At 38.4% G+C, this 16,597-nt stretch overlaps 1 protein-coding gene across 1 annotated transcript in view; it reads left to right on the forward strand.

Moving 5' to 3' along the window:
* Positions 1-16,294, forward strand: part of pacrg (PARK2 co-regulated) — a 109,426-nt gene extending 93,132 nt beyond the window's left edge. Inside the window, exon 5 of the mRNA XM_089120401.1 lies at positions 15,365-16,294. Coding sequence (XP_088976527.1) covers positions 15,365-15,525 — 161 coding nt within the window. The 3' untranslated portion in view covers positions 15,526-16,294. The remainder of the gene's footprint in view (positions 1-15,364) is intronic.
* The last annotated feature ends 303 nt before the right edge of the window (positions 16,295-16,597 follow it).

Here is a 16,597-nt window from a genome sequence, read left to right on the forward strand (position 1 = left end):
CAAGCCAAGCAGGAAGTGATCCGTTAAACAGCCATGGGCCACTACACACAGAAATCATTAAAACGCAGGGAAAGGAGCAGAAAGAACTAAACAGACAGTTATGGAGGGCCCGATTATAGAGCAGGAGGGCCCTGGCCTCAATTAGAGGCTGAATATATATGTAGTCTGGACTCTAATGAAAATGGAGCCTTGTGCCAGCCGTAATTTCCCCTATTGAGCAGATACAGGCAGCTGAAATCACAGGATTAATCTGTTCTCTCTCTCTCTCTTGGAGAAAAAGAGGCAAGCATTATCCCCCTCTCTACCTCCTTCCCTCTCTCTCTCTCTCTCTCTCTCTCTCTCCCTCCATCTCTCATCCTTCGCTTTCATAAAACTGTTACCTGCAGCCATTGCTGAGACATACACTAGGGAGTAGATGGTTTGCTGAATACTAATGACTCTGAAGCGTGAGTAGCGAGTCTGTGTTTATCTTTGCTCTTTAATCAATGTTCCCCACCAATTGTGTGTGTATGTGTTTGAACATGTAGATTGGTACAGATTTCAAAAGCTTCTCAAACTGGTTTCACAGGTGGTGAAACTGAATTTCAGTTGGGTTCGATAACTCATGCCAGTTAAATACTGTTTCACACTGACTCACTGATGGTGGTAAAATATAAAGTTTTTGTTTACGCACGGTGACCCGGCTCAAAAAAACTCTTGGTTCAAAGGGTTAGTTCACCCAGAAATTAAAATTATGTCAGTAATTACTCACCCTCATGTTGTTCCAACCCCGTAAGACTTTCATTCATCTTCGGAACACAAACTAAGATATTTGTGTGTAAATCTGAGAGCTGTCCGACTCCTTCATAGGCTTCTAGGCAATTTCATTCTGGCGGTCCAGAAAAGTTAGTAAAAACATCGTTAAAATAATCCAAGTGACTTCATTGGCTCAACCAACCTGAAGTTAATCAAGCAACGAGAATACGTTTTGTGCGCAAAACGCTGAACCAATTCTTTACATTGACGTAACATGGAAATCACTTGCGCCAGATTCTCTATTCAGATTTGGTGTGAATGCAGCATTCAGGGGGTCGCACACCGGACGAGAAGCGCAGCGCCACGTCTAGGACACCTCCAGGTATCGCACACCTGACACGCACTTTCTCATCGGGGTGTGGCCAGCAATATTGTTATGTTTAATGATATGTAATGAAGATAATGTCTGTTCTGTGTTATGATTGTTCTGTACAATTAAATACAATCGTTGCCAAGTCTGCAGTCTGAAAACTTTACCTCAGAGCATCCGTTAACTGAATGAATTGAGAATCTTACCTGAAAACCCCAATAGCATCAGCAATTGTCATTCAAGCAGCTGATTTCTGTAAATGAATGCAAAACTAAATGTATATTACAGCATGGGGCGAAGTCAGGATACATTAACAACGATTTGAGACAAAATAATTTTAATTTTATATAAAACTATGTAAATGGAACTCTGTGGCGCAGCAGGATTTTGAACACGGTCCTGAGCCGTTGCTGGGCGCCGCCGGTGTGTGTACACTCGTTGAGAATTGTGTGTTCGAATTTTAACGATGTGCCACTCCACAATGCGGCGCTGAGCTTCTCGTCCGGTGTGCGACCGCCTTTACGGGTTTGGAACAACATGAACAATAGTAACATAATTACTGACAGAATTTTCATTTTTGGATACCCTTTAAACCTGTTTATGTCAGTTAAGGCTGTTTTACATGATAGCTTGACATAGTCACATGCTCAGATGCACAAACATGTTTGACCAGCTGTCATCTTGCTTGAAGTGCTTTTAGTGATGCTAACCATTTCGCTAACTTCCTCTCTCAAAACCAAGCACAAACATGGGATGCTAATACTAATTCTGTGAGGTCCTGTAAAATATGGGTCATGATAAAACAGTTCAAAGACTTTTAAGCTATAAGCAAGCTGAAATGGAATGGCTGTTTCGACAAATGCTTTTTTAACTCATGTTTCCTTTTGTCAACACTATCGGTTAGGTTTAAGTGTGTGGTGTTCGATACGATAGAGCATTAACCTTTTAGCGATACTCACAAGACATTTCATTTCTGAAGAGCCGTGATACATACAACAACTTGATAAAATGTTGCCAGATTTACATTTATTTGTTTCTGATAAAACTAGACATGCTTTTAGATCCACTCTCTTCTCATTTCACTTTAAAGGTGGAACGTAATATCATTTGGCAGAAAAATGGCTAAAGCCTGGGGTTGTAGATCTGTGAGATAGAAGTGGATATGTTTTGTGTTCTGTTGCTTAAAAAAAATCACTTTTGACTGTGTTCGGTAGAGCATGTTGTGTCATTGTGTTTGATTGCGTGTTGTTTACTCACAAGAACATCGCTTTTCTTCGGCCCTCCTTCTGATCCTCTCGTTTCTGTCAATACCCTCTCTGCTATTTTTCACTTCACTCTCTGGTGGTGTTGATGGACAGGATCAGTTTATGAACAGTGGTGAGGTTTCATCTTTTTTATTATCTTTATTTACTTTATTTATTTTTCGTTTCCTAAGACATCTGTGCTTCCATTCTCTATTCCATTCACTAACAATGATGGTGACTTTTTAAACATTTTCATAATACAGTGTCACATTCCTCTTTCTTGCTAATTCGCTACTTAATTTATCTTAAGTACACATTTAAATAACATGTTCACAGTTTTGCATAATGTTATACTTTCAGCTTGAGGTTCAGTTGACAGGTGCTATTTTGTGTGATTTTTCGATTTCTTCACAATTCTGCTGAAAAATTCCGCATTGCTGGTCATCAGCATAATGTTTTGCATGCTGGGACCAGCATTGGAAGCGGGAGAGCTGTTGGACCAGCTACACCAGCTCAGTTTTGCTTGAGAACAGAATGACTATGCTGGAATGTAACATGGAAACCAACACGGAAATCTGGTTTGTGCTCTGAATTTTTCAGCAGGGATATTTAAAACACTAACTTGTCACTTGTGGAGATGATGACACAATTGTGGTGCGTTTGTAATTTGTTTCATGCTAAAATGTTCCAGGACCATTTTAATGTAACTTTCATATACATACATTTTTTTAAATAAATGGGCTAATTCTGTTAGTTTTCTTAAAAACCAACACCTGTAATATAAATGTGCCTATTACAGAAACACCCACATGCTAACCACCCACACATTAACCTGCACACACATCTACTTGCTCTCACACACTTGCATGACAAAGTAGGAATGTGATGTAAGAGATAAAGCATAAACAGAGTGGATAAGAGAGGTGAGTGAGTGTAGAGAGAGAGAGATAGAGAGGAAGTGTGTGGCAGCCTCTGGTGCCTCATCATTCTGTCTCACACATTCTGACTGATGTAGTAAACTTGACTGCTCCTTATTCAGGCTTCTGTTTAATGTTGCAGCTCTGATTGCACTCATAAGGCACATACAGGAAGAAAAAAAAACATTAGAGTTTAGAAAGCATGAAATGACAGGTAACATTAGTCATGTGACCCCTGAGATAGTTATAGAGGTCAGGTCCTAAGGGAGGCTCTGTAGTTCTCTGCATGCTAGATCATTTTACTGAACCTGTTCATAAACGCATGCATTCATGTTTAAATGTGTGTGTGTTTTGTTCCTGTGTGAAGTGTGAATGCGGTGCCTCAATTAAAGGAGACAATACTTTACAATTACACTTGCCAAGTTGTGCTCTTTGTGATTAAAACTGGGATTTGGTGAGGAAATGACTTTTGATGGCCAATAACTTTGATGTTATTTCCTTGTTTAAAGCCATTTAAATTAATATATGAATAATAAAATAATGTTAGCATGAAGCATACATAGTAGTAGTAGTATACTTTATTGTCCTTGAAAGAAAATTTGTTTTGGACTACATGTTGCTGCATTTACATATAAATATAAAATATAAAAGAGAGGAAAGACAGTTGATTTTACAAATATAAAATTGATAAGATAGACTGTTATTCAGCATTCGTACAGACACAGGAACAAAGGAATTCTTACCAATTTAGTTTGCACAATGGGACTCTATATCTTCTACCGTAGGGGAGCATTTCATACTGTGAATACAAAAAGTGAGTTTGATCCCCCATGATTTTCTGTACCTGATTCAGAGTGCAATTCTCATATAAATATTGGCGATTCAAATATTCCTCATGTCCAAATGTTTTTAGTGCTGTCATCAACACCAGATGTGCCAATTTAGATTTAAGCTGTATAGGTAGCTTAATGCATATTAGCATTTTTATTTCCCTATATTCTTTATAATGTAACTTATTCCTGTGATGGTGATACTGAATATTCAGCATGTCACATGATTCTCCAGAAATCATTCTTGGTGCTCAAGAAACTTTCAGAACAAACTCTTCTTACAATGTTGAAAACAGCCGTGCTGCTTAAAGGGGTGGTTGATTGTGATCACTTTTTTTCATTTTAAATAGTGTGTAATGTTGCTGTTGGTGCATGAACTGTATCTGCAAAGTTGCAGTGCTGAAAGTTCAGTGTAAACAGAGATATCGTCTTTTAAAAATCAGGAAGTTAAATGCCTGCAAAAACGACTTGATTGGGACTACAGCGGGTTTTATACGTAACTAACCCATACATTTGCATCAACCCTCCCTCCGGAATATGCAAAAAAGGGCATGGCCATATTTCTGCGGCTCGTCGAAAGTGTTATGTTCAGCCAGCTGTCAGGTCTTCTGTATTCAGGCTTCCTACAGATTTTGTAGTTCGTCAACAATGGATACAATTTATGTTTGATTATGTTAGGGACAGGAACACATATGCAACTTCGCCCATAAAGGTAATGCGCGTGAATTTTCCGGACAACGTGCACTACAGTTTAGCCAATCACAACACACCGGCCCAAGCTAACCAATCTGAGCCCACTGCCTGTTTCTGAGGCTCAGGAAGTCAACCGGTCGTTCATATGACAGAGGAGAAATCGCCTTACAATAAAGGTGAAATATCGTTAATATCGTTAGACCACTTGAATATCTGAATATTTGTAATGATGTCGATGTCTACCATGTTATGGCTCTCTTATTGGTGTTATAGGATGCATCTCTTTCTGTCTTATAGTCAAAATCAAATTGTATTACTTTGTCTATACAAATCACAATATTTCCAAAAAATGGGATGTATAAATGGTCTCTCTCGCCATCTTTCCATATGATGAATGAGGTATATCATATCTTGTGCCCTCTCACCTTCGCGAATGCCCCAGTTTAGCAGCCAAGCAAAACCAGCTCTGCCTGGCGCCCCATCAGTCATCACACATGCAGTGTAACACTGCAGGCACAAATAGAATCATGTCAGATAGCACGAGCCCAGGAAATATGAAAACAAATAGCCCTGTGTTTGGCTAATAGCTGTCATTTAAGCATCCACCCTGAGGGAGAAGAGAGAGGAAGAAGTGAGTCTGTGTCATGTATACAGACGGTAATGAGGTGAGCAGCGAGAGGCTATTCCTTTACCACTACACCACTGATGAGGAGGGTAGTCATGTGGGACGAAGTGAAAAAGCAGGTCTTTCTCTCCCTTCCTGTCTTTCTAGCTCTCTTTGTCTTACCGTACCGTCTTTCGTTTTCTTGCTAGTGGTTTCTCTCTGTTTCTATATTTATTTTTTAACATTTGGTTTGCAATTTTTCAGCAAATTAACTCATTTAATGTGCATGTATTTGTTATGTAAAGATGTCCAGTTTTAGAAGTAAAAAGTATTGGTTCAGCACAATGTCGTTGCTGGGCTCAAGAGAACGGAGATTTTTGTCACACTGTCAAATAAGCACTTAAAGTCTGTATTTTATTTTAAAACATTTTTTTTTTAGTGATGTCAAACTTTGCATTGAACAGCATTGCTTTAGTGTCTCGTAACTGTTCATGTTTTGCCAAGTTTGAATATTTGCCAGCACAAATAAGATTGGGAAAAAAATGGAATAAAATATAATAGAATAACTGGGCTCCAGACTAATTTTTTTTTTTAATTTTAGACTGGAAATTTTAGGAGCTTGCAATGCAATTATTCAAATTTTCCCCAAATTAACTGTAATACTGACAAATTATTTAATAATAAATTGATTTAAAAAGCAAATATTACAATATTATTACAGATATTGCAGTTTTATTTTAGGTTCACGGGGCTCCAGACTCAAATTTGAGGGCAGCACCACCAGAGCCACTGAGTTCTACAAAACAATTATCTGGTAGCATATTAAGGAGTGAAAATAGCCAATAGTTATAGTTTTGAAGTGCTGGAAAAAGATGTTTAGTACTTGTAAGCGTTTGACTGTTTCTGTCACAATATCATATTTATAGTTAGAGTTACTACATTAGCCCAAATCCATGGTGAATGTTGCTGATTTGTGGATTGAAAGCCTTCTGTAAGTGTTTCTGCTGGTTTCTCCTGGTCAGCGCTGTTTGATCTGATATCTATAGTTTAGAACAGCGCTGAATCGGAATGTTTCTCACTGGATCTCGTAGCGATGATGTTATTAATTCTGAGGCGAATTCAATGGATTTCTTCACTGGTTCTCCTAGTAACAGTGTCGCGTGGTTGAGATCGGCCCGTGACTAGCAAGTTCGGTGCTTTATTTTACTGTCTATGGTTCGGGGCGCTGCGCTGTCTATTATTGTCTATTATTTTGTTTGCATTCTCTGCTCGGCAACGATTCGATATATTGCTTGCTCATTGCCCAGACGCACATTGCAGGTTGTGATATTTGTCTCCATCTCCTTCCCACAGACGTTTACGTGCTCTCGATTATCTCTAGGACCCTCCCCTCCCCACATTAGCCACTTATGGCGCCTTTCCATTACCTACCAGCTCGACTCAACTTGGCTCGGCTCGCTTTTCGCTCCGTTTTCCCTTGCAGACAGTACCGCCAAATAGTACCCAGTCATCATAGCAACGCCTTTCGTTCCTCGCTGCCCTATCAAGCTCTCGCTGGATCCTCTCTTCGGCAACCAAACAAAGGAAAGTCTGCACCTCCTCGCTTGACCATGGCGTATTCTTCCGAGTTGCCATAATAATAATAGTGGTAAGTTTAGAAACTATTAAAAACTATTTAAAAATGGCGGAGATATTCTGGATACTCCATCTGGCGCGTGCAATGATGACGCAGTGAATGGTGACGATTTTCTTTGACCAATCAGCAGTCGGCATTGTTTTCACGTCACATTTTAGTTCTGGCTCAGCTCACCTTAGCTCGCTCAGAACCTCGCCAGAGATGATACTAAAAAAAGTATCCGAAAGCAGGTACAGGTACAAATTTTACACAGTGGAAAACCAAAGGCGAGCCGAGCCGAGTCGAGTCGAGCTGGTACTGTGTAGTGGAAAAGCGCCATTAAAGTGGCCATTCCCTATTCTTGTCACACTCATTGGCCTGCCATTCATTCCGGGTTCATTGACGCGCCCCTTCCATGTTTATCGTGTGGCAATTTACTGGCCGCACATGTGCGACTGGATGTAAAATTTAGACGCACACTATCAAATTTTGATTGCAAAATGTGACCATTTGGTCGCAGTCTGGAGCCCTGAATTAATATATGAGAACATTCTTTTTTAAATATGTGTGAGTTTGAACATTCTTCTAAATGCCTACTTTCGTGTTCCCCAGAAGAAAGTCATATGGATTTGCAAAGACATGATGACATGAAGTTTCCATAAACTAAATTTATGATAACTGTACAGACTTAGTACTACTCTAGCTTATAGAAAACCACAATGTGAGTAACCTCAATTTCCTCTTACTTTTAAATAAAGGCCATCTGCTAGCAATAAACCAACATATGTGCTTAACACTCTGGTTCACTAACTCTCCAACATGCTCGCACTGAATGAAAGATATTTGTTTTAGCAGTTTTTGCTTTGGGAATTTAGCCTGATGGTTTCCTGAATCTGGTCCGCATGAATGAGAACGAAAACATCTGATCTCTGATCTATCAAGTGATGTGGGAGCTGTCAGTGTAACTGGTTTGTTTTGACTTCGAGTCATACAGTATGTTGTTTTGCTCTCAGAAGCTACCTCATCTCCATGATTTCCTACGTGATCCTTGAAAGCCGCTGCTCACCAAGCCTCTTTTTTTAAAGAACACTAATTATCATTTATACAAGAACCACACACACACTGGGCTTTATGTAAATAGTGTTCTTAAACTCTGTTATGGGGGTGTGTTGTTCATAAACACACTGAGCTCCTGCCTGAAGACCCATAAAACGCTCATTTACTGGAGAGCTGCACCTCTTCTCGTAATAGTGAGAGAGAGAACACAAACCCTCAGATTTTTTTTTTTTTTTTTTTTGTCACATAGCTTTGGATTTTAGTAAGAGGGAGTGAAAGAAATACAAAGAAAGTGAGAGCTCATCAGAGTGCTGGTGTCATGGTTGGGTTATGCATTTAATCACTCTGACAGGCCATGGTTTCCTTTCCCGCCCTCCCTTTCCCCCCACAGCCAATCATATTAAAGAAATGAATAACCTCCACCAATGAAAACCCCTGGAGTGGAATGGATTGGAATGCTAATAGGCCCTATGGGGGAGGTAAAGGAGTGGAGAGACGGATCAGACGCTCCGTCTAAAGGCTCTTCATCCCACTAATGGAGGGAGCAGGGAGCATTTTAACTCTTGGACATACAAGGAGAGGTGCATAAGTGCTACAGACCATTAATTCATTAGCGTGACATGCAGCTAACTGATCACTGTAAGGGAATACCAATCACAGCAAACAGGGAGAATAAACGATGGACATTTTAATGTTTATTACATCTCATACACTTAAATAGGAAAGCGCTTAATGGGCTTAAAGGACCCATCTTGTACACTTTTTTTGAACCTCACTTGTAATGTCTTAATATTGTAGTCTCTTTTTATATTACGTTTTCTTAGACTGGTTTTGCTGCTCATCCTTTAAAAGTTGTATATGTGACTACTTTAATTTTATGATTGGCTAACCACTCTGAATGTGGCATACTGGTATAGGTGATGCCTCAATTATTAAGATAAACCAAGATACTAAACTGAACAAATGTTGATATATGATTGTTGGCAGCAGTGTTTGCATTTTTTTAAAGGGAAAGTTTGATTAATTTTCTGGATGTTACTTGAAAAAAAATCACACTAAACATCGCTATACTATGGCACCACCATCTTATACATCTGACTGGAACAGGTCACAGGACTACAACCTAAGCAGAATATTATTAGAATATAAATCAAAAATGAAAACAAAAACACTACAAGGGCAGGGCGCTACATGTGTGCTCTGGCATTCTCTCAGCACCTTCAAAATAAATGTCCTCCAAGCCATCAAAATAGAAGTCACAACAATAAGCATGTCCCTTCAGAGTTACTGGTGGTGCGAATGCAACAGGGAAAATGACCCTTGGGGAACCCTGGTGGCTTGTTCATCTAACTATGTTCATAGAACTAACTTCCCAGTGCAAAAGGGGCTATATAAACTTTATAGCATCCTTTTTGGGTGGTCTGATACCCCTTTTTCACCAACGCGATTCGTTCTGGTGCAGGTTTCTGGCCCTTGTCCGTTCTCAAACCTGTCTGTGCAGATCCACTGCAGAAAAGGGGGTTCCGGGGTAAAAAAAATCTGATCAACTTTGGCCCAAAAAATGTGTAACCTGATAACCCAGTGCACTATATTGCTCTTTATATCTAAATATGTATCTAAAATATGTATCTAAAACTATGTGTGAGACCGAGAGAGAGAGAGAGAGAGAGAGAGAGAGAGAGAGAGAGAGAGACCCAGCTTGAGAGAGAGAGCAAGTGAATCAACGGTTTCAATGTTATCTCCGAAAAGGACAGCTGAGAATAGCTAGTTTACTAGAATCATTCCCAGTGATGTGAACAGCAAAAATGCCTGCATAAACACATGCGCAACGTTTTGTTTAGTTTTTTTCTGTCTGGTTATAGTCGAATAAACAACACATACTGTAACAGCGTTATGTCACCGTTCGCTCCTCAAGTCTGAAAGTCACTTGGCCGGTTTGTGACGCTCTCCATTTCGCCTGGCCAAAGACAGGTTCTGGCTGCAGAATGCAAACCATTCTGCTGGAAAAGGGGTGTGAGATCATTTGGGTTGTTCGCATATGCATGTTGTATCGGTCCGAGACCGCCTGGAGTGCTTAAACAAACTAGGTGTGAAAATGCCCTAAGATCTTGTCTCTAGTTGAAGTTGTCATCTGCTAAAGTTGCCCGGCCAAATGACTAAATAACACTGAAATAACCTTCCGTCTTCCCCTACACTTCAGTACGATGGGTCAAGTCTGGGTGTAAAAACTCTTCATCTCATTCCCAGCTGTCTTGGGCTCCCAGCTCCTCTTTCACAAACAGCAACTCATGAGAATCTCTCAGCACTCATGTTACATGTGGTGCATTTCCCCATTTCTGTCTGTATGTGCCTGTGTGGCGTGTGTATTTCAGCTTAACGCCTCTTTTTCTAGGAAGATTAACAACACTGATTACTCAGACACCATCTTTATACACCCCCTATTTCTTTGCTGTGTCAGGCTGTTGCTTCTTTCTTTCTTTTGCCCACATGTTTGCTCTACATTTCATTTGTAGCTCAACATCAAAATAATTGGTTTAAAGTTTCATTTCTTCTGTAAATGCAACACCTTAAAAGTAATGTTTCGAACATTAATATCTCATTTTTTTCTAATCAGGGCTTTCCAAAAATTCTTGGTAACACTTTACTATATACGGTCTCATTCGTTAACATTATTTAACATATGCAAGAACGTGAATTATAAGCAATATAAGATGCTGTAGAGCTGTTGTTCTTTGTTAGGTAGCTAATGTTGGTAACTAATGTTAACAAATAAAACCTTATTGTATAGTGTTACTAAATTCTTCACACAAAGAATTCAAAACTATGAACCAAAGCAACTAGATGATGAAACCTGAGACGTATCAAAAAATTTGTTTTGCATGAACAATTGCTCTCACCATTATGAGGTGTAAATGAGCTATTCACACATGCACACCTGTTCACGGTGCAAAGGTACATTTAATCAAGCTGTTAGACATGAATATTAATGCTACCACCATTTGCAGAGCTCACGCAAGGTCGGGACCTGTGAGAGGAACTGCTGAGAATGTTTAAAGAAAAAAATAAGGACATTTTTTATGTATTATTTAGACTAGCCGCTGATTTGACATCTTTGTTCTCACCTGCTGTGTGTGTGAGTACAGGATGGGTATAGTGGTTTCTGATGGGTACATCAGAGCTAGCTATATGTGTACATATGTATGTAAAGAACAACAAGTGTTTATTAGAATGTATGTATGTATGTGTGAGCTACATAATCTATTAATGAGGTGCTAATGATAGAGATGGCAGAGACAGAGATGACGCAGTTCTGAGTTAGTGATGATGATGTGTGCTTGAGTGTGTACAAGTCTCACACACCCATAAAATGGTAGCTCATTTAATTTAATGCTTCAGTCATTTTGTTTGTACTGAAGAAAAAAAAACTATAGCTTGTTTTTTTTTGTTTTTTTGCTAGGTAACAAGCAATTTCAGACAAGGTTTTCTGCAAATATCATAGTCTAAATTAGTATTTTTATTTTTTTTTCTTATAAAAAAACACCATTCAAACAATAGATTTTTTTTTCCTGAGAAGCCAGTGTTTTCTATATAATAATGATCTTGAATTGAATGTATTCAAATTAATTGAATGTATTTTTTTAACCCACTGGAATTGTTTTTGTGTTGTTGTTACTTTGTTTTCAGCTTAAAACTAACACAATTTTATGGGGTTAAATTACTTAAAATATGAAAATTCTGAAAATAAGACTTAGGTCTAGATTTTTAACTGGAAAACATGATAATACCATTTTTTTGAAATGTTACATTTTTTTTTTTCAGAAGTACATTATGTTCTTTTCTCTTTTTAAATGTGATGAGCAGTCTTGGTCATTTGGCAAATGTCCTGCCTCACAGTGCTCCACTGTTTGTACTCTCTTTACACCCTGTCGGCCATTAGCGGGAGTGTAATCCAATATCAACATTCTGTGCTTGGATCAGTCCAGTTAAACCCAAACACAAGAACCATGAGTTCTCCAGCTGCTGCCCTAGCTCCAGCCCTGAACATGTCCAGAGAGATACTGAGAAAGAGGGAAGGATTAGTTGCTCTGACATGACAACCCTCTTGACGCCAACCTGGCTGCCTAGATGCGAAGAGGAGAAAGAATGGTGCGAGGTGTGAGAATAGAGGTGTGGATAAATAGTCGAAGAGGGGGGATGAAAAAGACAGCTGTTCAAACTCACATTTACAATGAACAGATGAGAGAGAAAAAGAGAGTACAGATATACTCATATGGAAGTGGGTTTCCTTATGATTGACATTTTAAAGAGAAATCAAAGAGAACATTTGTTCAAGACAAAATAGCAGCCCTCCGTTTACACACAGATTCAAAATCTGGATGTAGTTGCTTTGCCGGATTGTGACTAACATTTGGTCCATATTGCAACTTAATCTGGCCAAGAGCTGCCTACTTACACAGGAAGTGACTCTCTGACCATTTCATGTGAACAAGCCAAGACAAAAACAAGCCAAGGATATTTTTATGAGAGTAAATCTGAAACGTATAGAAGCTTGTTTTGAAATTCTTTCTCCTTAGGCTTTATTTCTCATTATTGCGTTTCTATATCACACAGTGTTACTTCAATTGTTAATATTTAATTCTCAATTTTCTTTTTGATACATTACCATTCAAAAGTTTGGGGTGAGTAAATTAAGAATGGAAACATGAAATGTTAAAAGTGACAGTAGAGACATTTCTAATGTTCAAAACTATTTTGTTTTACTTTCTATTAATCAAAGAATTAAAAAAAAGAGTTATTATAAATAATAATAGTAATAATATTATTTCACCATGTTGCTGTTTTTAATTATTTTTGTCAACCATAACCATGCCTTGGTAACCATAAGAGACTTCAAAAACAAGACCTTACTCACCCCAAACTTTTAAATGGTATATTTTTAATCTTTAAACAGAAAATAAACAGAACAAAATGGAATGTGGAGAAGATAAATCGTGGAGATCTTGTGGAGGAATTAAAAACAAATTTTTTTGGATGCCATGAACCTTGTAAAATTTCAAACCAGCAAATAATTATTGATCAGAGATGTTCACTGTATGGAAACTTGTAATTACGGCTTCGTTTCCTGGTAGACTGATAGAAATCTGTGGACTCTGATTCCCAGAATTGGCATGAATCCGATTGAAATTACTTTCAGAAAGCTTTTGCCATTTTGTGTTCAATTTATATCAGATGGTTATTGAGCAATCCATATTTGTGATTGTGCCATCTGAGGCTGAGAATAACTGATACAGAAATAGGTGTATTTATTTATGCGTGTGTTGTTTGTTTTCCTCTATCCGTTGGGTTATTGGTATGATTTTGGTTTCTGAAATATGCAGAATCCTCATTCCTGCTTGAACTTCACACCACACCTGAACCCTATACATCAGAGGCTGGACTCCACATGATTCCAAACAGAAGCATATCTGTACGGTTTAAGTGCAGATGGCAAATTAAGCTCTCCTACCTCTTCAAAGCATTCTCCATATCTTTGCTTTAAAAACTCTGCTCATTCTAACCCCCTACTTTCTCTCTCTCTCTCTTCCTACTCTGGTGAAAAGATGCTGAATGAGGGAGAGAAAGCGTAGAAAACCTGAAGGAAGGATTACCGGAGAGAGCTGATTTTATTTTCCTGTGTTTCTGATGTGCGAATAGTGCAGGCCCTGCAGTGTGATTGACAGGTTTCTCTGGTGTGACCCATGAGGATGATAGTTGCAGCCTGTCGTTTACAACTGTACAGATCCACAGCAGACGGTCGGTCACACCATTGAAATGAGTGTCTGGGGTCCAGACTCCAGACAGCATAGGGTGGTCTGTTGCATCTATTTTTGGATCCAATCCAGATTGACTATATAGAGAATATCTAGCCAACAGGATGACCACATGCAGCCTTACAGCCTTTATTTTGTGTCTTCCAACATGCCTAATTATGAATACTCCCATTCAGTGGTTACAAAATATGTCTGATTCAAATAAATGCCATTCTTTTGAACTTTCTGTTCATCACAAGGATGGTACCATTTAAAAAGGTTTTAAAATGTACCATTTTGATCTATTCAAGATCCACTCTTTCTTCATTCAATATCTACTCTTTAGGTATAAGGTGTACCTTTTGAAAGGGTATCATCATCCCAGTGACAGCTCTTGTACCTGAGTGTAATGATAAATGTTTCTTGAGCACCAATTCATCATATTAGAATGATTTCTGAAGGATAATGTGAGGACCCGAGTAAAGATGCTGGAAGTTCACATCACAAGAATAAACTACGTTTTTAGTTATAATATTTTGCATTATTACTGTATGTGACAGTGTTGTTGATAAGAAGCTAATTTTTAATATATTTGTTCATAACTTTGAGAGAACCTTGCCTGTTAGTTGGGCAACTGCCTGCGGGCTGCTTAAAAGGGTCTGTCTGTGTACAGATGAGCATATTTACACACCACAAGACTTTCTGCTTTTGTACTAATATTTTATTGACAGCTGTGTGTTTTGAGACCTGTGTGAGAGGAGTTGGTGTACGGAGTAGATGGAAATGATCCACAAGTCAGTAAATAAGAAAAGCAGATGAAAACATACAGTTACACAAACTCTAAACAGACAACAGTCACTCACACACGCTAGAAGAGAGAAGCTCCCTACTTAACTGCTCTCTTTTCATGTGCCTGTCATCTTTTCCTTTAATAAGCAGGCAAGAGAGACGGAAAGGTGTGTGTGTGTGTGAGTGTGTGTGTTCAGGCTTCTTTGCAGGTATAATTGGGCCTGTGTGACCTCAGAAGAAAGTTTGTTTGGTTGGTATAGCAGGAGGGCTTGTGTGTTTATGAGGAGGAGTCTGTGTGTATGTGTGATGGTGGAGGACTCGGATGGTGTGAATATATCGATTTGTGTGTGTTTGTGTGTGTGAGTGCTGTAGGTTGCTCAGGGATTTATGGGTTTCTCTAATGTGACATCAGAGAGCGGCAGAGATATGCGCAAGAACATCCGCCAAACACACATATTCCTCCTCCTGATAAATCATTACAGATTTGTTCAGTGTATCTGAGGTACACACACTCCTGCTGAACAGTCATCAGAGCTGCTTCATTCAGAATGTGTGTGTTTTATACACTTTATTAGTGCTTTTAGACCTTTAAACATCACAAATGGTAATTTAATTACTGTTATTGTATATTATATTATTAAATACACAAATTAACAAATGAATGAATTAAATTAATTAACAAAATTAATTTAACAATATGTGTGTGTGTGTGTTGTGTGCAGGAAACACAGGTGACGGTATTGACTACAGCCAGCAGAAAAGAGAGAACATTGGAGACCTGATCCAGGAGACGCTTGAGGTGTTTGAACGCTACGGGGGCGAGGATGCCTTCATCAACATCAAATACATGGTGCCCACCTACGAGTCCTGCCTCCTCAACTAAAAAGAGCGAAGAACTCTCTCTCTCACACACACACACATTCTTATTCAAACATGTAATCACACCCTCCTTACTGTTTTTTTACATTCCTAATTTCTGACTTTATTAAAGTCATAATGCAGATGTTATGAGTCTGTGCACCAGAGCTGTCTTAATCAGAGAAGACACTCACACACACAGCTTCCAACAGACACAAGGAGCACAGGGGTCAATAAATCTCTCAGTTGCAACTAACCTGCATTTCATTTTCATTCTGTAAGGAATTATCCAAAGAGGAATGTAGAAAATCCACACACATCCAATTCATGTTGTTATCTAGATCAGTCTATATATATATATATATATTAGGCAATTTAAGTATATATATACTTAAATTGCCTAAATTGCCTTAAAATCTGCCTAAAATTGACATATTTACAAAAATGTACAACAAAAATGTGCTAAATTTACAAAAATAACATTACTATATATATATATATATATATATATATAATAAAATCAAAAATTAAATCAAATGTTATATTATTATAATAAAACTGCACTATAATATTGATATGATCATATAAATTTAATCTTTTAATTGTGTTAAAGAGCTTTATCATGAATCTATTCTAATCTATTCAGAATCTATTCTAATCATACTGGTAGTTTTCACAGAAAGTTGCTGATCTATAGCTCTGTTTCCTGATATAATGAACATTTCCTTGTTTTTTCTTCCAATTTTCTCAGCGGTTTCTCTAGGGGAAAAAAATGAATAAATAGTTAGACTCCCCATCTGGCTGTTCACTCACCTTCCAACACTCGCCACCTGAAATCTCTCTTCTTATTATTTGTTTTTGTTGTTTTATTATTATCTCTTCTACCCATTAATTCCCACCTACTGTAATTGAGAATACATTTGCCCCATAATAACTATAGTGCATATTTCCTCTTTGGGTGGAGTTAAGTTTCATCTTTGCATCGGCGATGCAAAACCAGATTATATCAGCCGAGCTATCAAGCTATATTTATAGTCCCAGGCCACGCCTGCTTATGCGGGAGGTGACAGAGTGGGCGCAAAGCTCCCCCATTGGAT

This window comes from Pimephales promelas, chromosome 15, assembly GCF_988280905.1.
Source record: "Pimephales promelas chromosome 15, fPimPro1.hap1.1, whole genome shotgun sequence".
NCBI classification, from domain to species: domain Eukaryota; kingdom Metazoa; phylum Chordata; class Actinopteri; order Cypriniformes; family Leuciscidae; genus Pimephales; species Pimephales promelas.